The following is a 22,490-nucleotide window of genomic DNA, read 5'->3' as shown; positions in this document are numbered from 1 at the left end:
TAGGTGCAACTGCAATGTGAAGCGCCTCCTGCAATATATAGCCCTGAACCAATGAGTCAGGCTGCCCTGTCTCAGTTCTGCATCCTACAAGTGTTCAATGTGCCACTTTGTCTGCTTGCAGCCTGGGGGGTCAGATCTACTATAACTCCCCTATTATAACCTTTCAGCTTCACAGACTTTCAGGCTCAATACAAGGTGCTGGTTTACTTGTCCCAAACAGTTGTTGACTAGATTATCTGAAGGATAAACTACATGAACCTACTTGTATGCTAAGATCATTGGGGAAAACCCTGTTGCCCAGCTGTTTACCTTGGAAAGCACAAAAGTTGGAGGAGCGTGATTAGGCTTTATCAGAGGTGGCTCCCAAACTGTGGAACTTTGTGTCCAGGAGACTCAGCTTGCACCATATGTTTTCATTTTCAGATGGAGAGTAAAAACCATTCCAATTACAGTCTAATGCTATACATGTCTATCTGAAGTAAGCTTCCAGGTAAGTGCTGTTTTGCTGGGTAATTTATGTATATTTTTTATGGGGGGGGGAGCATTACAGGTAATACGGCAACTGATATTTTACAAGGTTATTTTGTGTAGCTGTACTCTGGGAACCCTTGAGGTCAACAATTCTTATAAATATATAAATTAAATCCCTCAATGGTAACTTAATGTCCAGTCTTCTCAAACATCTTTACTGCTGCTTCTACTTCTCACTAGAAAGGTTCCATCTTCTCCAGTACACAAATGACCCATTCAACTCAGTGGTGCCACCAGAGCAGCAGCAGAAGAAGAGTTTGGATCTGATATCCTGCTTTATCACTACCCGAAGGAGTCTCAAAGCGGCTAACATTCTCCTTTCCCTTCCCTTCGGAGACGCGAACCCGGTTCATCAGATCACGAGTCTACCACTCTTAACCACTACACCACACTGGCTCTCTCACACTGGTACAATATTAAGAACTGTTAAAAACAAATTATAATCAAGAAAATAAGATGAGTCCTAAAACACACATCTCAAGTGTCAAAGGCCAGGGTAAAAAGGTGCTTCTTCAGCTAATGGGAAAAACTATATAATGAAGGTACCAGATGCACATCTGTAGGGAGGGAATTTCACAGTTTAGGCGCAGCCACAGAGAATGCCCTCTTCTGGGCCACTGCTCCCCAAATTTCTGAGGGTGGTGGAACTACCAAGAGTCTGTAGGGAAGGAGCCAGCCTTTCAGATATTTTGGACCTCAGTTGTTTATTGCTTTGATCAATTCAAGCTGCACCTTGAATTGGGCCTGGAGACAAACCAATGCTGCTGTTTTAAAACTGGGGTTATGTGTGTTCTAAATGGCAGTAACTTGAATTGCATTTTTGACCCATTGAAGTTTTTGGATCACTTTTGAGGACAACCCCACATTTAGTATGTTGCAGTCATCTAGCCTGGGAGAGTGCTGAAGAATACCATGTACACTGCCTTGCATTTCCATCATGGAAGAAAGACAGGATATAAATGGAATAAATATCATTAATGAATAAATTGGTAGGCTGAGCCAGGGGTAGCCAGGGTTTGGTTCCAGAAAGCATTCTATGATATGAATGCATTTGCAATAACTCTGAATAATAATCTTCCAGCCCCAATCTCTTTCCCATCTCATTTTTTACCATGTTATACCTCTGGGCAAACAAGCAGGACTCATGTACCTTGTGCTGCTGTTGGTGTGCATTAAAAAATAAGTTGATATTTCATATTACTCGCTCTGTTACTGGCATGTATACACTGTGTACATCAATGGCACTATATGCACAAGGAAACATCTAATCAATAGCAACTACCACAAGGTGAATTCCCAATTCCTACAGTTGCTGTATGTTTGCATGTCACCCAGGTATTACAGGTACAGGAGCCCACTGAGGAAGAGGAAAAATCATGCTGGCAATCCCAAGGATGGAATCAATTTTCAGAGCTGGTGTCAGATGAAATCTCAACTTCTCAGCAACCTCTATTGTTTTTGTCTAGACATGAAAAGTACACTGCCTTTGAGCATATGTTTTAGTTTGTTTATTAAAACAGATCTATGCTGCCTTTTGATTGAAAATCTCTAAGGCAGCTTAAAGTACATACGGGTAACTAAAAAGAGCAGAAATTAAAACCATTGCATAAAACCCAAGGCAGCAAACTAATAAAAGCAGCAGAAGCCAAACCAAACACACAAAGTAAGCAGGAACAGCATTCATTTGTCAGTTAAGTAATCATCATACTCCAAAAGATACCTGAAAAAGACCAGCCTTATGTCAGAAAGCTAGAAAGGAAGAGATAGTATGAGTGCTCTTCCTTTTACTGTTGAGACCTTGCCATAACCACCAGCCACTTTTGAAGGCAACAGTTTTCTACAGGGTTCATGCCTTATCTAGAAAACTGTTGCCTTCAAAGGTGGCTGGTGGTTATGGCAATGCCTCAGTGGTAAAAGGCATTTACTTGTAAAGCCCCCATCTTTTATTTCCTTTCTTAAATGAGACGGAAAGCTGGATGTTGATGCTGCTCACCAGGTGTTTGACTAGCAAGTTGGGCAACCTTCTCCAAAGACTGGAAATAACACTGATATATTGACTTGCATTGTACCTCCTACACTGGAAATGCTTTACAAACAATGCTCACCTTTTTATTATTTATAAAGTCAAAGGAATAAATACATGTTAGTGTGAAAGTCACCCCAGTGCAGAGGCTATTAATCTTCACCTGGCAGGAAAAGCCACACATACGTGACCTTCCATGAAACCCTCTGCCAAACGGAGGTGGAAAAAAATTACACTTTGGTCTTTCGAACAGAGGTGGCTGTGTACACAACCACCAGCTTTTTTTTTGTAGCTAGGTCATTCTTTTCCCCAATTTGGACTGAAGCTGTTTGGGTGGTGGGGTGGGGTGGGTGGGGGGAATGCATCAAAACACTGTATTTCATAGAAATGACAGGACAGGTGTGGGTTGTAGCTAATGCTGTTTGTACACTGCCAGTGGCATAGCGTGGGGGGTGTAGGGGGGGCCGGCCGTACCGGGCGCAACATCTGGGGGTTAGGGGGCGCAAATCCATGGGTTAGGGGGCGCAAATCCACGGGTTAGGGGGTGCAAATTACTTGCCTTGCCCTGGGTGCTGACAACCCACGCTACGCCACTGTACACTGCTTCCCAAACCAACAGTGGGAGCACACTGGGTGCAGAGAAAACGGATGTGTGCACACAAGTCATAGACAGAATTTTTCCAGAAGTTCAGAATTTTAAACCTAATAGTGATCTGGTAGTCTCAGGCATCAAGAGATTCGATTAGATCGACTAGTTTTTGCAAAGGTCAGGGAAGTTTTGCTCAATAAAAAACTTTAAATGCAAGTGTAGAGGTTCCACCATTTTATTTTATTTTTCCTTTTTGTAACTAGTGAAAACGTATGTTTTCTGTTACATGCCATTGTAGGGACATGTAATGCTGGTCTCAAATTTTTATCCAAGCAAAAGAAAATAATACAAATGCTTTTCTCCTCCCAACTGAACTCCTGCTATATCTCACCTACCAAAAATCCTCCAGCCTACCACTTAGCAAGGATCTGCTAATGTTCTGGTGGCATGGAGAGAGTAAAGAACAGAAGGGTATTTTATCCTGCAGCACTCAAGAATAAGTGTGCCAAGAACAAGACCCAAAGACAACCATGGATGTCAGTAGTCCATGGGAAATTTGCATTCCCCAGATTAGTTGCACCTGGTATAGAGTGTAGTGGCTTGAAGGGTGCTGGTGAAGAAGGGGGCAAGACATGGGAGATAACCCCTTTCCCTTAGTTCCTCTCATTCTCTGTCACCAGAAGTGGATGGGAAGGGGAGTTTTATTGGGTTGGAAGAAAGGTCAGAGAGCCTCACAAGCAGTTTGGTGGGAGTGGGTGGTCCACCTGCACTTATTTTTTTTTCCTTTCTTGGAAAAGACTTGTATAAAACCATAATTTATTCCAAGGATTCTCTGAGATAGCCTTATTGAACTCATTGGCTTACAGGGCCGGTGCAAGTGATTTTGTTTGTTGTTTGCACTTTAGTATAGAGTTAAGTGAGAGCTTGTGTTGAGCATGTGCTGCAGAACCTCTTGTGTTGTCAGTGGCTTGAGGCATGCCCCAAATTGCGTGGAGAGCTGGCCATATCAGAAGCAGTGAAGAGCACTGGATGCTTCCAGCATAACGGACTCTCCCTAAATTTTACATCCTGGGGACCTAGGCAGCTGTGTGTCTATGGTAGAGACAGCCCTGTTTCCCAGGAGACATTCTTGGGAGACTGGACTGCATCAAATACAGATTCTGTGGGGTTGGTTTTTTAAAAGAAAGGATCACTGGGAGCTGTCTTAAACCAAATCAGACCATTGGCCTACGTAGCTCAGTATTGTCTCTCCTGATTCTCAGTGACTCTCTAGAGTTTCAGGACATTCCTAGCCCTACCTGGAAATGTCGGGGATTGAACCAGGGCCCTCCTGAATGAAAAGTGGATGCTCTACCACTGAGCTACAGGAACTCAAGCTCAGCTCAGGGCTAGTGATGGGTTAAGTGCCTTTGGCTTTGACCCCAGTCTTCTTGAATGCTGACAGAAAATCACAAAAGCAAATCAATTAGGTGGTCTCTAGAGAATAGCACTGAAGAACATTCATTAGAAGCACCCTGCTGGATAAGTCCAAATTATGATTGATCCCTGGGCCTCTAGAGCTAATTTTGATCTATTTAAACAATGTTTTGAAGCCATCTAAGTTGGTGGCTTCACTGCATCCTTTCGTTGCAAGTTCCACTATATGTGGTGCAATGAAGTACTTCTTCTTCTTGGCCCTGAATCTGCCATCTGTAGTGCCTCCCCATTTGTAGAATGCTCTCCCCCGGCACCTTCATAAAATATTTTTAGGCACCAGGCGAAAACATTCCTCTTCAACCAGGCCTTTTAAATGTGTTTGTAGGAAGCCCCCCCCCCCCTGTTTTGCTTTACTTATTTACTTGTTTTTATCCTGTATTTTATTCTGTGAACCACCCTGAGATCTTATGTTGAAGGGTGGTATATAAATCTAATAAACAAATGCAATTTAAAATGTGCCCTCAGGTCTCAAGAGTTTGGTGTCCCCTGCCCTGCGAGTGGGGAAAATGAGCTCAGGGGCACATTTGGCATGATCTAGACTTGCCTTACATTGGCATGACATATTCTGAACTGCATGTGCTCACCTCCATCACTACTTAGCAGCAGGTCTGCTTACTGCCTCTGTTTGTGAGATAGTTAATAATACAATGCTGTGCCCGTACACTAGACCTCACAGTCTTCTTTATTCCCCCATCCGTGTTCCCTAGAAGACGGTGATTTATATCTTGTTAGGGCACCAAGAGAAGCCTTGAGTTAAAGCCCTCCTATGCACATCCTGTACTATTTCATAGGGACTTGTCCCCCTCTTTTTTCTTTCGCTTGATCCGCTTAATCTTTTAATGCATAATTAGGGAAAGTGCACAGTTGCAAATTTCCCTTCAAGGCAGGGCTCTCTCATTTGCCTAAAACAGCCAGCCTGTTCTGCCATCAGCGAAATGAACGAGGGAGAGAGAGAGCGAGAGCGAGTGAGAGGAGAACGAGAGCGAGCGAGCGTGTATCTCATTGCTTTTCTCAATGGCCGGCTGTTCTCCAGCTCGCGCCTCCCTCCCACTACCTCTGTTCATTTGCATAATGAATTCCTCCGAAATGGCCATTGGCTGCCAGCAGCCGCGCTCGTGCGTGATGTCAGCGCTCACAGGGTAATGCCAGGGTTGTGGCGGGTAGTTGGAGCCTGTGAAAAATCTTCGCAGCGGTGGTGCCCGCAGATAGAAGAGAGCCAGGCTGAAGCGCCAAGCAAACGTGGAGTAGGAGTCTCGACTACTAGTAGTGGCGGCGGCGGCAGCGGCAATTGTAGAAGTAGCAGTTGCCTTTCCGGCTGGAAGCGAAACCGCGAAACCACCACGCTCTTCCCTTTTCCTTCAGAAAAAGCAGCGAGAGAGGGAAGGGCGGGCGGGTGGGCAACGGGGAGAGAATGAGCGTCTCACCTGCCACGGCGACCGTCCAGTCTGAAGAAAGCGACGGCGAGTCCTGAGGTAATTCGAAAGGCCCGCTGTTCCCGCCAAAAAGGAGCTCCTCCGTCACCTGCCAGGGCGCAGGGAAGTCGAAGAAGAAGAGGCTGCGAAGGGAGCTCAGTGCCTGCTCCGGGCGACTCGGGGGAACCTCCGGGCAAGGAGCCTGCGCCGGAGAACCCGGCGAGGAGGGAAAGCAGAGCGCTCGCCGGGGCCTGGGAGAGTCACGCCAGCGGGCCAGCAGCGGGAGCCCCGTCGCTGCCCGAGACGTCTGGACGACGCGGGACTTGAAGAGACGCTGCGCGCCGCCCCCTTGCAACTCTCAGAGCTGGGCAGAGGCGCGAGGAATCCAGAGAGAGGTGGGTCTCTGGCCGCCAGGAACCCGCCGAGGGGAAGGTTCCGCCCCCCCCCCCGACACCAAGCGGACGGCGGCGTTTGGCTTTCTCCACAGACTTGGCGAAGAGCTAGGGAAAACGCGCGGTCCGTTCCCTTGTTTCAAAAACAAAAACGAATCTCCGGCGGTCAGGGGCGCGCACGCGCGTTCCTGTCGCCGCCTGCAAGCGGCTGGGCGCGAGGTCGAGGCAAGCGCCCCCGCCTCCACCTTCCTCCTGCCTCTTCAGGCTACCACAAGGATGTGGCGGGACGTTTAGACCGTCTCGGGCGCGTCTGGTGGCGGCGGTGATTGGAGCGCGAATCCGCCTCGTGTGCGGCTGGTGGCTCCGCTTCAGGAGGATCCGCCTCAGCGGCCAGTTGGTTCTCGCTGGTGCCTGAAGCGGGAGGAAGCTTACTTTTCGGACTCTCGCCTCTTCCCCGCCCGCTCCATTCCATGGCAAGATGAACGCCGCCGGTCTGCCGCGGTTCTTCTTTCTGGCCGTTCTGGCCGCCTTGGCCGCCCAAGCGGTGCCCCGGGAAGCGGGGAGCTCCCCTCCGGGCTCCCGCCCGCCGCAGCGGGATGCGCCGAGTTTCTCCCGGCAGCAGAGGAAAAGCCTGGCCATGGATTTCATCGTGCCTTCTCTGTTCCGCACCTACCTGCGGGAGCTGGTGCTGGGCGGCGGGGAACCCTTGGGCGGGTTCAAGGCGCGCTGCAGCCTGGTGCTCGCCTGCCAGCCGCTGCTGCGCGCGGTCAGCTCTTGGCTCCCCAGGAGCGGGTCGGCGGCGCCTGCTGGCCGCGCCAGAGCCCCGTCCAAGGTGCTGAAAGGCGGCTCGGTGAGGAAGCTGCGCCGCGCCAAGCAGCTGGTGCTGGAAGTGGGAGAAGCCAACCTGCGGGAGGACTGCGCGTGGCATCCTGCTGGGGAAGGAGCCCAGGCAGAGGCACGCCAGATCGAGTTCACCCTGACCGAGGAATTCAGCTGGTGGATCCGCTCTGGAGAAGGCAGGCTGAGGATCCGGCTGATGCCCGAGAGGAAGGCGTCCTTCCAGGGCAGAGAAGGCAGCTTATCAGCGGCGATCAGAGCCTCCCAGCCCCGTCTGTTCTTGCAGATGGCCACCAGAGGTGAGCAGCTGCTTAGCGACTTCTGCATCCGGACAAGATGCAGGGCTTCTCCCTTACTAGCGGGATGGGGATCAAATCTGTCCCTGGAGAAAGTTTGGGAACTCTACCAGGAATGAAAGAGGGGGGGGGGGGGCGCAGAGGAGTCTTTGACTTCCCAGAGTCCACCCCTTCGGGCTAGGATGATTTGGATTAGGAAACCTAATGTCAGAAACCTCTAAGGAGGTATTTTGCTGCTGCCTCTAAAGTCGACTCTACTTCTTGTAGAGAAGTTATGTAGCTTATCACAAAAATCCACTGGAAAGAGTTTGTAATCTTCTCTGAAATTTCTGCACAGATCTTAAAATAACCAGTCACTACTGCAGGAAAGGGTGTGTATCTCTGAATGAAACTGAAAGAGTTGCATGGAAACTACATGCCTGTTGTGCTTGTCTAAATTCCTCTTCTCCCTTAATTGGTTGGCCTTGTGGTGTCCAGTGCAAAAATATTGTACTGCAGGCTTATGGGCATAAGGCTCTGCAGTACTCTATTTGGGAACCTTGATTCTCACTTAGTGGCATAAAGGGTTGTTATCAAAGGCAAAGTTCTTCCTTCCCTTGACCAGGAAGCTGCCCTCTCCCTCTTGTAGAAAATAATAAATGAGTAATCATTATCACTATGGTCTAAAAAGCATCTAGTTTGGTTCCAAAGCACTTCGGTTAGTCTACTAAGAAGCAATTGGGCTGTGGACTGCTCTGGTTCTAGATGTTTATTTTATCTTGGGAGATGCAAGTGGTTCCTTGAATTTTTGTGTCATTGGCTAACAAATCACTGTTGTGCCTGGTTACCCAGACGAAAGTTCCACTGATTTCAGTGGGAATTATTTCCCGTTAAATGTACCCAGTAAAAGTAAACCACATCTTACAGGATTATTCAAGACAGAGAGTAGAGAGGGTCTTTAATCTCTTGGTCCTGGAAAAAGAGAGATACAAAACGAAGTTTTGATTGGATCAAGCATGTTTGTGAAAAATTGTGTGTGGTTTGAGTTTCAAGGAACTGTAGCCTAGAAAAAAAGACTTTATGAAGTGGTTGGTTGATAAGCAGGATGTATTTCTTTAGCTGTGGTTCACAAGTCTCTCTGGTCTCTCATGTAAGTCTATAACTGCTAAAGCTGTCAACTGATTAATGACCAGTGACCAGTCTTCATTTCAATTTATCTCTTCTTCCATTAATTACTGGATTAAAATCAATATCTCTGCATTCCAGTATGTGTGTCTTAAACACATTCCTTCAATCAATAGATTCCTACTGACTGTTATCAGCATGCCTTAAAAAGTTTTCTGTAAGATACAGTGTAATTCAAATTCCTTGTGTTTAATGTATGACACATTAATTCAGTGAAACAGATGAAAATTTGTCCCCATAGTTTGCTTGTAAGGTTACAGAAATTACATTATGGATTACCATGGGGATATAAAGTAGGATAACAGCTAACTCCTCAATTTTGTTGAACTACTGATTTAAGTTTATGCAGCCAATGAATTGAAGTAGACTAAACTGCTGTAAAGCAGAAGTATTTAGGTTTAATTAAATTGTATACCAGACTGCCAGTTTTCAGTTTACTGATTCCAGAGTAGTTCTGAGCTCCCTTGGGCTACTTTAGAGTAAATGGAGTGAAGACTGTACTGTGTGTTATGCACAAGCAGAGTATACTGAAAAGTCCCAGAATTTATTTCTTAAGGAAAAATGCCTAGACAGTGCATAAAGTCAATGCACAGGGGCAAGAGACACATTCTTGGAAGAGAAGCATACACATGGGGAAACCTCTTAGTATCATTCTTCTTTTAATGACATTTTTGTATCCAAAGGGAATGCTTTTATATTCTAAGACAGTAGTGGCCAGTTGACACCTGCAAGCTGCATTCAGCCTATACTTTGATTCTCCCACTACTCCCACTACCAGGATGAAATCGGTATGAAAGTCCATCACATGTCCTTCTGTTTTGGAATGAGATTGGCACTTGCTGAGATCTTCTGTTCAGGGAAGCCTAGGCAAGATATCCTGGTGGCTGCAATGACATCATTTCCCAAATTTCTCTAGGCCATGAATAGGTTGACCAGGCAGGGCCTGTCTCTTCTGACTGAAGAAACTGCCTGTCCCTCCTCTGAGAGATTGACTGATGACCATATATATTGATTCAGTCTCATTAACTTCTGTAAGGTTAGACCAGTGCAAGAGATCACTGAATTGCATGCCCCCTTGTTCCACTTGTTCCCTGTTGAATTTCCTGATAAAAAAAACCCCAACAGATCCCTTCTTCTCCCCATATGTTGAGTGCTGATACTATCTAGACTGCAGCTCTTTCTTTTCCCTGTCATTTAAGTAAAATTATGGTATAAATTAACCTCATATCCCTTATAATGTGCCATAAGGACATAAGCTAGCATTTTATAATGCAGAACCCTAATCAGTGGAGTGTTAGTAACCCCATAGTTAATGGCCTGCAGAGCAGTCTTAAATACATCTTTCAAGAGAGTTGTATATTCCGATTGGTTCGGAAATGAAAGATGAAGCATCCACCTTCTGTCTTATATAGGAATAAATGGTCCAGAAAGTTTAAAATTGCTGATAGGACTTCAGTGGGCACAATCAAGATTGAAAGCATTCTAACAGAAATAAAAATTGGACAAGCAGGGCTTATACTCAGTTTTTTGAGCTATGGTGATGGACCTCCTGTAGACACTTTACAAAAAACATGTTGCTGAAGCTCTGCCCTCAATTCCAGAACAATCAAAGATGTGATTTTCAGAGAAACAGATCCCACAGATCCTTCTGGTTACTATTTGGGACGCCTGTGGGTAATATTCTTTCCATACGCTACCTACCATTCTTCTGAGTGATTCTGTTGCTGGGATTGACAGTAGTTCAGACCTGCTGTTAGTTATATCTTCAGATATATTATATTTGCTCCATGATTAAGTATGACCATGCATTTAGTTTGAAGGCATATTTAATCAATGCTATGTTAATAACACAATCTACAAGCAGCAGCTCACCTACACACAAGAGCTACCAATGTTGTTTGCAGGAGCCAAGTTGTTGCAGAAAGGGCATAGCTGAGATCTTCCTTGCAAAACATGTAAGCAGTTGTTCATCTTAATAGGAAACATGTTGCAAACAATGCAATCCCAAAGTCAACAATGCAAAGCCTTTACACTCTCATTGGTAAACAGGAGCCTTTTCCTTATTGCGTGTTTAGTGAGTAGTTCACAATTGCCAGAAGTTGAGATTAATAATTAACCTGACTTTATTTATTTATTTAGGCTGGCAAAGTTGTTCTTTGTGTAGATTGAGATTAAAATATTGATGGTCTGGGAAGCAAAGTGTAGCTGAACTCTGCCTCTCAAATGAGCAACAAGTTCCAGTAAATGTTCTTGTTGCCTCAACTGTCACTCCAACCTCTGCTCAGAACCCACTGAAGGTTATTTTTAAAAATTGCTTAGCTAAAGTCTATATCCTTTCCTTATTTAACAAATCACTCTGGAAGAGATTTCTATGAAGGATAATCCTCAGTGTGTGTGGGAAGTATTATTAAGAAGACAGCGAAAGATTGCAAGAAAAGCCATCTTAAAGGATGGCTGCAAAAGCTCTATGGAACACCCCGCAGAATGTGTCAACAAAAGTCCTTAGATGAAATGCTCAGTTCTCAACAGTTAAGCATAACATCCCTTGTGTTATGGGGGTTCTGTGCTGGGGTTCGCAACCTTTGCCATGGTGACTTTTTCTAAGGGTGTTTGCAGCTTTCAGTAATGTTCTCAGTTTACAGGATGGGTAGGCAAACTACGGCCCGGGGGCCAGATCTGGCCCAATCGCCTTCTAAATCCAGCCTGTGGACAGTCCGGGAATCAGCGTCTTTTTACATGAGTAGAATGTGTCCTTTTATTTAAAATGCATCTCTGGGTTATTTGTAGGGCCTGCCTGGTGTTTTTACATAAGTAGAATGTGTGCTTTTATTTAAAATACATCTCTGGGTTATTTGTGGGGCATAGGAATTCGTTCATTTTTATTTTTCCCCCAAAATATAGTCTGGCCCCCCATAAGGTCTGAGGGACAGTGGACCAGTCCCCTGCTGAAAAGGTTTGCTGACTCCTGCTTTACAGGGCCAGTTTACAGCCAAGAGGTCCTTAAGATTTAGCAATGGCAAACTCTGAAGATGCAGAAAACGTTATAACCTTAGATAATTCTAGTAACGAAGTCCCGGTTCTTACATTTGCCAGGGACAGTTATGCTCTTGCAAGATGGAAGAGGGGGCTAGCTCTAATTCCTCCACCATGCAAATGGCATCACGTGTGAGTCACATGCTCCACACAAACATCTATTCGTATGGATGTCAAGTTCACACAGTCTCCTTCCTCACTCATGAACACACACTGTTCGGGAGAAAGGACAACCTGGACTAGGCCTGTCTGTGTGATAGGGCATTTTTGTGAATGGAGTGCCCTGCTCACATTAGATGTTATCTGCGTGGTGGAGGGGAGTGGGTGAGCATGCTCCTCCACCTTGGAAGGACAGCTCTAGCCCAGCACCAGTGAATGTATGATCTATATCAGGCAATGATCTATAAACCACTGGTCCATGTATTTCATCTATACTGTAGACAAATCTGCTTGTTATAGTTCCAGAAATGTTTTCATTTGCTCCTTGAAGCAAGTTTGTTAGGATGTTTCAGTAATCTGTAGATAGTAAGGAGGATTTAACTTTTATTGATGATGAATTGTTACCAATATATTCAAAAGTGTATGTGTATAGGGGTGCATATTAAAGCACAGACAGTGGAAGCCAGTCTAGAGACAATTCAGAAGGTCATGCCACTTTGATGTATGAGACAGATTGAGATGTTGAACAGTGTTCCTAATAGGAATGCATAGTATGTCCATTTGAGACATACTATGAGGGTGCATTTCTTCCTAATCTATAGCACACAAGTAGACTAATACTAATTTAATATGGGGTTATGTCTGAAGCTGTTCTGGCGCCATGGGAGTGTAATTGCATTTTTGTTAGAGTTACTGCTACGCTCACACTTCAAAAGCACCTGGAATGTTGTGCTGGAGGATTCCCTCAGTCTAGGTTCCTATTTAGACTTTCTACATACCATGAGTAGCAAAGTTCCTCAGGTTTTAAGTAGTCAGAACTGGCCACTAGATTTCAGCATGGAAATAAGAAAATATGGTGGAGACATATACCAACCTGAACAAAGTAAACAGTGGGAAATGGTTGGAGACCAGTATATAGATGGAATTGATTGATGTTTACAACTAGATTTCGGACCAGGATGCCAACTAGTGCAGAGTGATTTCTGACTTAGAACCTATTGCATTTTGGTGGGTTTTGGTCTGAAACAACTTGCAATGTAAGGTTTAACATAACCTGGAGATGTCCAGAGAGATCTGGAAGCAGGTCTTTGGCACATCAAGTAGTTCATGATGTCATCAGACTTTTCACATCCTGGAAGCTATAAAACATATGCTGATAGGTCTTGCATGGCCTGGGAATGTCTGTAGGCGCATACTTTCATCTCAGATCATGGTAGAGTGGATTGGAGAATGCAACCAGACATGGGTATTAGCAGATGGTTTTCATTCTACTCCAAGCCCTGCTGAAACTTTCCAAATTGGAATGAAAGGGCATTGCTTATACTTCCATGAGCAGGATTCATCTGTCTTTTTGATACTGCCTATGCTAAAATAGCCATATTAGAAGAAAAAAACAAATGTGTATGTTAAAACACCTTTGCGCAACATAGCAAATAAATATATCAACCTTACGTTCAAGATCTGACACTTGGAGAAAATGTAATATTAATGAAAAGTATATGAAATTCAACTACTTCAAATGGGATGGCTGGAATTAGTTGCATGGATGTATAAGTACTTCCATCTTACACCCATGGCAAGTTCCTGGGTATTTAGGTTGCTCAATTTAGTGCTAAACCAAAAGTAGTACAGTCAATCCTGGAAGTACTGGAAACGGTTACTTCTGGGTTTCGCAGCTCACACATGCACAGAAGCGCTAAATCGCACCGCACACCTACGCAGATATGGCGCTTCAGGTTGCGAGCTTTTCATGTTGTGAATGGGCCTCTGGAACGGATCCCATTCGCAACCAGAGGTACTACTGTACTTACAAAGAAAAAGCATGAAATTTTGCATGGTGTTGTGAAATGACCTTCCTCTGCTGCCCAGCAATCTTCCATTTGGACTTTGCTGCCAGTGCTGACTGTTATTTGGGCTAGTGGGGTAAAGCAGAGGGACAGGCACAGTAATTGACTTCTAGAAATAGAATATGTTGACAGTTCTCCTGACACCAAGAAAATTCTCTGCCTGAATGTTCTCCTAGGTAGCTTGAGGTAGGTCACTGTGGCTCACTATGCAGTAACTCTCAGAATGCTTTGTTACCGAATCATCCTTTGATGTCCTGTCTTCCACACTGCCTTCAGGTGCTACCCCCTCCATGGTCTTTAATTCTGAAAAAAGAGGGTGGTTTTGCATGCCCCCCTGCTCCCTCTCCATAGATCTCTGTTCTTGGCACCACCCTGGTAATCAGTTTTAGAAGGATGGGCTCCTCCTTATGTCCATGTTTTTGTGTTGTACCTGTGCAGGAGCCCTCCTATGTCTACGCCTTGCTGATTTTGAATAGCTGCTGGCGGACTCCGCAATAGTCCTACCCATTAGGGTTTAGCCTTAGGATTTGTTAACATTATATTCCTTCACATAATATTCAGTGTGAAGTATAGCACAGTTAAAATTCAGTATGGACAAGCTGCCAAAAAGTTAACACTGTGGCAGGTGGTAGTATTTCTTCCATACCATGTAGAATCTAGGAATCCTTGGAGAGAAAGTCTTCTGACAATGGCAGTCCCAAGGATGAGAGGGATCAACTCTCTTTTCTATGCCACGTAGAGTCATGGACACTGGAGTCTGCGTCTCTTCCTCTGAATCAGACCCTGATGTTTGGACCACAGACTCCTTGGAAGATCAAGAGAGCTCTGAGATCCCCACAAACTGAAATATGAGGGTCTAGAAGACATCAGCTTCTGCAGTAAAGGGCCCTTTAACTGACCATATGTAGCATTCAGGGAATGGAGCCTCTACCTAGCCCAGGCTATAAGATTTGCCCTTTGCTTCAGGGCATTGCTTAGACAACTTAAATCAGGCATAGGCAAACTAGACCCTCCAGGTGTTTTGGGACTACAACTCCCATCATCTCTGACCACTGGTTCTGTTAGCTAGGGATGATGGGAGTTGTAGTCCCAAAACACCTGGAGGGTCTAGTTTGCCTATGCCTGACTTAGATGTTCTGCCGATTCACTAACAGTGGTCTTCAAACCCACACATTGGTCCCTCTCCAAGGTGCTGAACTTTCCTTGCCTTCCTGTTTGCTTTGAATCTTCGGGCTACAGACCTCCACCTTGCTTGGACCATTATCTGTCCTTGTGGGTGGGACCCCCATGGATCAGGAAACATACACAATCCTGGAAGCCACCAGACACTCTTAGTTTGTGGTTAGGTATCTTTATGTCCTCTATGCTATGGATAGGACATGGATCACGTGCTATGGATAGGCCATTTTTATGACACCCTGGTAGAGGGTGGGAGCAAATGACTCTGTTAGGAAGTAAATTCAGCCAACTTCCAGTACAATTTGGGGTTGATAGCAATTGCACTAGAGTAATGCTGCAACAGGTGGTGTGTATACAAATCTTTAGATACTAATGCTATAGCTACGTATTTTACCCACATATATTGGTCTTATACCAATTTAACTAGCATGGCCTCCCACAAAAAAGCCAGTGAACTATACTTTGATTAAGATGCTCAGAATTCTCTGCTAGAGCTCCCCAGCATTCCCTGCCCTGGAGAACAGAAACAACTATCAAATCAGTTTATATCTAGTGCAAAGTCATTATTAAATGTTAACTCCTTCCTCAGCTGCAATTCCACTGAAAATGTTCCTGTGCTGGAATTATGCTTGAAGGTAGTCTTCTATAGGTGTGAATTAGGTTTTCAAACCTAAATGATGGGGTAGGATGGGGGGCTAAGAAGTAGAAGCTGCAGTTCAGGTGGTGAGGCTCCATGGCCCTCCGTGGTCTCAACAGGCTGGCTATTTCCCACCCCTGTCTTGGATCATATGATAATAATCATGATGGATAATTAATTTACTGCTATTCCTTTTGTTTGATTTTGTAATCCTGACAACAGAAATTGTGCTAAGAGTGAAATATTTAAACTGTGAATGAGATCCTGAAAGCTACGGGCAATAACTACCTCATTCTGCTGTCTCACTATGGCTCTTACAAATCAACTCTGTGCAATTATTTTGCTTGTGTTTAATTCTGTTGTATTTGCCTCATTTGAATGGGATATAGCTTCAGATGCAATGCAACCTCAGCTGGTAATCTTCCTGTAGTTCAAAAGGAATATTTCCCCCATTGATTCTCATTGATGTCAGTCTAATGTGTAGGCATGCTTAATGTTTAAAGTGTGAAAATTCTCAGTTGGCCCAGTTATTAATCACCTGCATATGAATATGCAAATGACTTTTGCAACTATTGCCTTCAAACCTGCTCAGTTCCCACTAAGTTCCATAGGATGTTAGTGTATACAATTGCAGTGTATGTTTGTATTTCTACCATTAGTTGGTTCATGTTCTACATAGCCCATTTTTGTCAGTAATTAACATTCTCAATTTACAGATGAGTTCAACTTGGATTTGAACCCAATTTTAAATTATAGAAACAACAACTACCCAGTGGACCACATTGGTTTTCAATGGTCTCCACAGAAGTAAGGTTCAGAGAACAATTTAACTGCACTATGAACTATTCATGAAGAGCAGTTTCTGCATAACCTGAGCTTGGTGGAATTTCTAAGCAGAACTGTATAGACCTCTATTTCTGACTTATCTTGGTGTCTATCATAAGTATTTGTATGTCCGTCTCCCTCTAAACTGCTGGAATAGTTAAACATGACATTTAAGTCATAGGTGTACCAAAATGTTGGTACAGGCTGTTTTCCTGTATAGTAAAGAGATGCAATTATTCACATTTACAGTTGGGGAAATGTGGCAGAGAAAAGCTTCATTTTCATGCATGCAAAGTGTCTTCAGAAGAGGAGGAAGCTCCCAAGGCAGCACTATGACCATTGGATTATTTTCCCCATTGTCATTACCTTATTTTCCCCATTGTCATTACCTATAATATGCATGTTGTTTATTATGCTTCCGTTTGCTTAAAGGTAAAGGTAAAGGTACCCCTGCCCGTACGGGCCAGTCTTGACAGACTCTGGGGTTGTGCGCCCATCTCACTCAAGAGGCCAGGGGCCAGCGCTGTCCGGAGACACTTCCGGGTCACGTGGCCAGCGTGACAAAGCTGCATCTGGCGAGCCAGAGCCGCACACGGAAACGCCGTTTACCTTCCCGCTGGTAAGCGGTCCCTATTTATCTACTTGCACCCGGAGGTGCTTTCGAACTGCTAGGTTGGCAGGCGCTGGGACCGAGCAGCGGGAGCGCACCCCGCCGCAGGGATTCGAACCGCCGACCTTTCAATCGGCAAGTCCTAGGCGCTGAGGCTTTAACCCACAGCGCCACCTGCGTCCCTTTAACTAGCATCAATTCCAAAGAGAGAGCTGGTCTGAGCAGGTTCTTATCCATGATCCCTCCAAGACTTTTCCAAAAGTTGGAATTCCGTTTCATACAAATAGACTTGGCTCTGGAGAAGTTTCCAGTTAATACATGCTTCCGTCTTGTTTAGTTAGGAGAACAAGTAGATTCAGCAGCCAGGATGCCTGAATTTTCTCTGATCTGTTCAATAAAATGTCCTTTTGAAATGTAGTGAGTTATACCCCTCCTCCCCACTGCCGTCCCTTCCTGAGCAGTTTTCATGAAAAACAATTTATTTGACAAACCGTAGCCTTGTTCCCTGTTTGCACGCTGCCTATCTGTAGCTTATGGATGTCTCTGGCTTGTCAGAGTTATTTGCCACCTAATTTCAGCAAACGTTTTTCGGTCTGCAACTTGCTTATGCGAAGGTCACTACGTATATTTGATATTCAAAGTTCAAGCTCCTGTTTGAAGGCCAGTGATACGGATTTGTCTCTGGCTCTGAGCATCACACTTGGAAACACAGACTTGTGCCAAGGAATCTGAAGTTTGCTTCCTGAAGTATAATTTTATGTTTGCTTATCATTCGGCTGCCTTTTGTTAGAATTCCTAACAGTAACCCAACCTGCTAAAATATTGATAGGTAAAAATATATTGCACAATGTACCAGCCAAGTCAGAACAGTGTTTAATATATAGGAAAATATACAAGATTTCTTTTCAAGTGATTACTTTAGCTGGGGCTATTTTGTACATCTGTTTCTGAAAATTTGCAGTCCCTCAAGGGACACTGCGTTATGTAAATATTTAGCAGAAATATAATTATAGCTAGAAATCAACAGGAGGCAACAACTCTGCATGCATACCTACTGCTCAAAGCATCTGAATGCTGCATTCAAACCACTTTGTATGTTTGTTTACCTGAAAGGAAGGCACTCTAAAACTAGTCATTATGTTTGGAAAATGAGGTCTAAATTCCTTTCCCCAAGGTAGTTAGGCTACAACCCTATGCACTGTACACACGGATCTGAGTGTAAATCCCATTGACTCACTGTGGCTTACTTCTGAGTACACATGTATAGGACTACACTGTTGATGGGTCAGTGGCAGAACTGGAATGCAATCTCTACCTCACAAGACTGTTTCCCAAATTTCTCTTGAACTGATTGAATTATTACTCTTCCCTTATAACAAAGAATATTCAGAAATGTGTGCTACGGCATAGGCGGCCATGCATAGATGAAAAAGGTCCTTTCTGAAATGAGCTACATTTGTCTTGCCTCTGTAATTCAGAAAAATTTGGTTGGAGAAAAATGTCATGGAAGCATAAATGCAGATTTGATAAGTTTGACCTTTCTTCTCTTCAGAACAATAAATGTCAGAAAGCTTAAAATGACAAGGTGGAATAGCTGGAGGTTATTTATGTCTTTAAATATTTAGGCAAGAAATGCATTTTGAGAATAACAGGCCAATCCACTACACTATAGGCGCACCTCCTCTAGTCTCAATCATATATACCCACAGCAGCAAAAGCCGAAAACCAACCATGAACAGCAGTATACAAGAAATAATGTAGCACCACCGACAGACATTCCCACAGTGGCAACTACAGCAGCACCAGTCAATAATGGCATTGTGTATTGACAATAGCACATCATATTCATGCATGGAGGGCATCAATCAACATGCAGAAGCAGTAAGGAGGCTACGATGATATTATGGAGCCTGGTCCTCACTTACTTCCACACATAATACAGAAGGATGCTGCCAAAATGCTGCCAAGAAGAGTCCACAGTGCCTCCCTTGTCATAGGCGCCAGTGACTAGCAGTGAGAAGGGCAGCGAATGAAGTGATGCATGAAGCCACCAACCTCAAGGCTTCCTCTCAGAAAAGAGTTTAATTTCCCTTGCAGTCCAGCCATTCCAGTCTCAACATCCAAGTCACCCCCATAGGTAAAAGGCCTGCACATGTATTCCGTATGGTGACAGTGCACACATTCCCCCCCCCCTCTCTCTCTCTCACACACACACACACAGAGGACACACACACACACACACACACACACACACACACACACAGACATTGGGAAAGTGTTTAAGTCCCACTGAGATGCCACAAAAAAATGGGACATATCATTGCACACACTGTGTTTGGGTGGATGTCTGTGTGAGAGTAACACAGGTTTTGTAAGGAACAGCAGACACATAGTTAAGCACCATGATGCACCCTACACCAATAAGTTTACAGTGGACCATGATGTAAACTGGATGGAAAGGTGACCAACTGGTAAAAGTTGAGATGGAAAAAGGAAGAAGAGGCAGGGCTAAACGGAAAGCAATGTCCTAACCTCACACCCACAAAGAAGGCTCATGATGGTCCATGGCAAGTCCATGACAATGGTGGCTGTGCTTCACTACTACATGGTGGGAGCTTTTCTAGGTTGAGGCAGGGGCATGGCCCAGAGTATGTAAGCAAAATGCATGCTACACCACTACAACCTGCTGAGTGAACAAGCCACTTCACAATATTCCTAACTGCATAAATTTACATTTATATCCTGCCTTTCTTCATTCAGCAGAACGCAATGTAGCATATATAGAGTTCCTAGACAATGCTGCTTATATAGGGTTCCATACAGGCAATGACCATACTCACAGCATAGCTGTAGCAACATTGCTGTGTCAAATGCTTTTAGGCTATAGCCTTGAGCTATGTTCCATTGCTGAGCTTTATACCCCTGGTGATGTGCCCTGAGCTAAAACCACCTCATACCAAGGAGGCTCTATGTGATTAAATGGATGCTGAACTACCCTGGCAGTCACATTTCTCTACTCATGCCTACTGATGTCTGCATGTTGAGCATGGAAATCTGAAAAGGGCAAGCCAACCTATATACCCAGGTTTCTCCTCTTCAGATGTTAGCATTCAATATGAGACATCAGGGCTATTTATGGGCACCAGCATAACCCTGGAGCCCATAAATTGTGTGAACCCCTCCCTGCTTCATGCACATAACATGAAATGGAGGTCTTAATCAAAAGATTATCTGATGTGGCGAGGGAGAGATGGCAGAAGCCAGTAAACTGTGCCTGTACATTAACGGCAACAGGGCTATTTTGATGGTGGCTGTTCTGGAACTCTGTGATGGCTGCTATGCTGAAAACCATGGTTGTGAAGAGATTCACTGCAACAGCAGAAGCATGACTCTGGTATCCCACTTTACATTATATGTGATAAATTACTTTTACATGCTTTCAACACACGTTTTACAACAACCAGCACACTGCTTTCAAATAACACCTGCTATAGGGCTCACAGACATACACATGCATGCGTGTGTGTGTGTGTGTGTGCGCGCACACACACACACACACACACACACACACACACAGTGTACACACAGCACACAAACACTGAACCACCTTCCTCTCATCCCAAGCCTTTTTTTAATCCAACATTGTTAATCAAAATTATCCTACTAGCAAGGGTGGACTTTGGTGCTTTGGCACCCTGGATTAGGCCAACATTTGCTCCTCCCCTAGTTCTTGCACCGTGGGCTCTTGCAGGGTCCTAGAGCCCTCATGCCTCCTTCCCACAGCAGGGCAAGTGCTTACAAGGCATCATCTCTGCTTGGTGTCCAGTGCTGGGGAACTGGTTGTGCTGCCCTAAAACCGCCTCTCTTATTGGTCTGTGGGGTTCTTCATGTTCATTTAATCCTAGGCAAGTAGCACTTCTGTTTCTCTTGATGTATGATTATCTGAATATTTTGGATGCACTTGGAGTCCTTTTAAAGATACGCTGAGCTATGTTGTATGCTCACCATTTTATTTCACCTGCATTGGCCAAAGTAAATAAACAAAACCAATCAAATACACACACACACACACACACACACACACACACACACGAGTCTTTTTGATAAGATTCAGCACAGTATGTTGAAAGCACACTGCTCCTAGGGTTGATAAAGATCCACTGTTAATTCAAAGGGAACGTCTGATTTATGTTAGGCAGCTGTCTGCTGATGATTTCAAAGTGGGTTAAGGAACTCTGGTTCAGCCCATTTTCTGAAAGCTATCTGATTAGCACTCCACTTCTTAGTTACTTCATTTGAAAGCTAGTACCTCATTTAAGATGGGACGTGGCTGGTGCTGTGAGTTAAACCACAGAGCCTAGGACTTACCGGTCAAAAGGTCGGCGGTTCGAATCCCCGTGATGGGGTGAGCTGCTGTTGCTCGGTCCCTGCTCCTGCCAACCAAGCAGTTCGAAAGCATGTCAAAGTGCAAGTAGATAAATAGGTATTGCTCTGGTGGGAAGGTAAACGGCGTTTCCGTGCACTGCTCTGGTTTGCCAATAGTGGCTTAGTCATGCTGGCCACATGACTCGGAAACTGTACGCCAGCTCCCTCGGCCAATAAAGCGAGATGAGCGCCGCAACCCTAGAGTCGTTCACGACTGGACCTAATGGTCAGGGGTCCATTTACCTTTACCTCATTTTAAGAGGCATCTGGTTGGCCACTGTCAGAGCAGTATTCTGGTCTAGGCAGGACTTGGGCTTGATCCAGCAGGCCTCGCTTACATTGTTACGTCCTTGCAATTTATTACCTTATTATGAACTTCCAATTGGTTGGGGGCCATGCAACAGCTCCTTTCCAGGGACAGGACACAAGAGACTGGCAGCTCCTGCTCTGAGGTGTGTGGTTTTTTTTGCTTCTCAGTGACAGCAGCTGAGTTAGCTTCTACACAATGTGGTCAGTGTTGTGACCACACCCTAGATATATACCTAGGTTTCGTCAGGTCTGGTAGAGCAGGGCACCTTCAAAACAGTGCAGACGTTTTGTTTGCCACATCCTTTTCCTTGGGGGCTGAAGTGGAGTTGTGAGAGCATAGAAGGCAGCTAATACATCAATGCTGAGGTTGGAACCGGAGAACCACTCTTCAGGAATCACATTCATCATTATGAAGTGCAAAGAAAGGGACCCTTGTCCCTAATGCAAAACAGTTCACAGATGCAGCACTGCGCCATAGCATGCCTCTGGAAGCAATCAGAATCAGTTCATAATATCACAGGATGCTGCCTTTCTCTAAACCAGCTTTGAATGATAGTGAGGGTTTAAAATCTTATTATTTAAACGCTTTTCTCCGAAACACATGAGTTGGCTAAATACTCCATATACTTGTAGACTTCTGTATGTATGAAAGGTGAACTTCTTATACAAACACATTGCTGGGAACTGAGAGTTCAAGAAAGAGGTAATTCTCTAAATTGGGATAAAACGGAAAGGAGGCACTGACA

The 22,490-nt window shown here is 44.6% G+C and overlaps 1 protein-coding gene across 1 annotated transcript in view; it reads left to right on the top strand.

Annotated features, from left to right (window-relative positions):
• Positions 1-6,403: 6,403 nt before the first annotated feature.
• The window catches only part of ALK (ALK receptor tyrosine kinase), a 597,092-nt gene continuing 581,005 nt past the window's right edge, over positions 6,404-22,490 (top strand). Inside the window, exon 1 of the mRNA XM_083732114.1 lies at positions 6,404-7,559. Within this exon, the coding sequence (XP_083588240.1) occupies positions 6,902-7,559 (658 nt within the window). The 5' untranslated portion in view covers positions 6,404-6,901. The remainder of the gene's footprint in view (positions 7,560-22,490) is intronic.

Source organism: Podarcis gaigeae (genome assembly GCF_964106915.1).
Source record: "Podarcis gaigeae genome assembly, chromosome: 3".
Lineage (NCBI taxonomy): Eukaryota > Metazoa > Chordata > Lepidosauria > Squamata > Lacertidae > Podarcis > Podarcis gaigeae.
The sequence above is the reverse complement of the archived record's forward strand: the minus strand, read 5'-3'. Positions and strand labels throughout refer to the sequence as shown.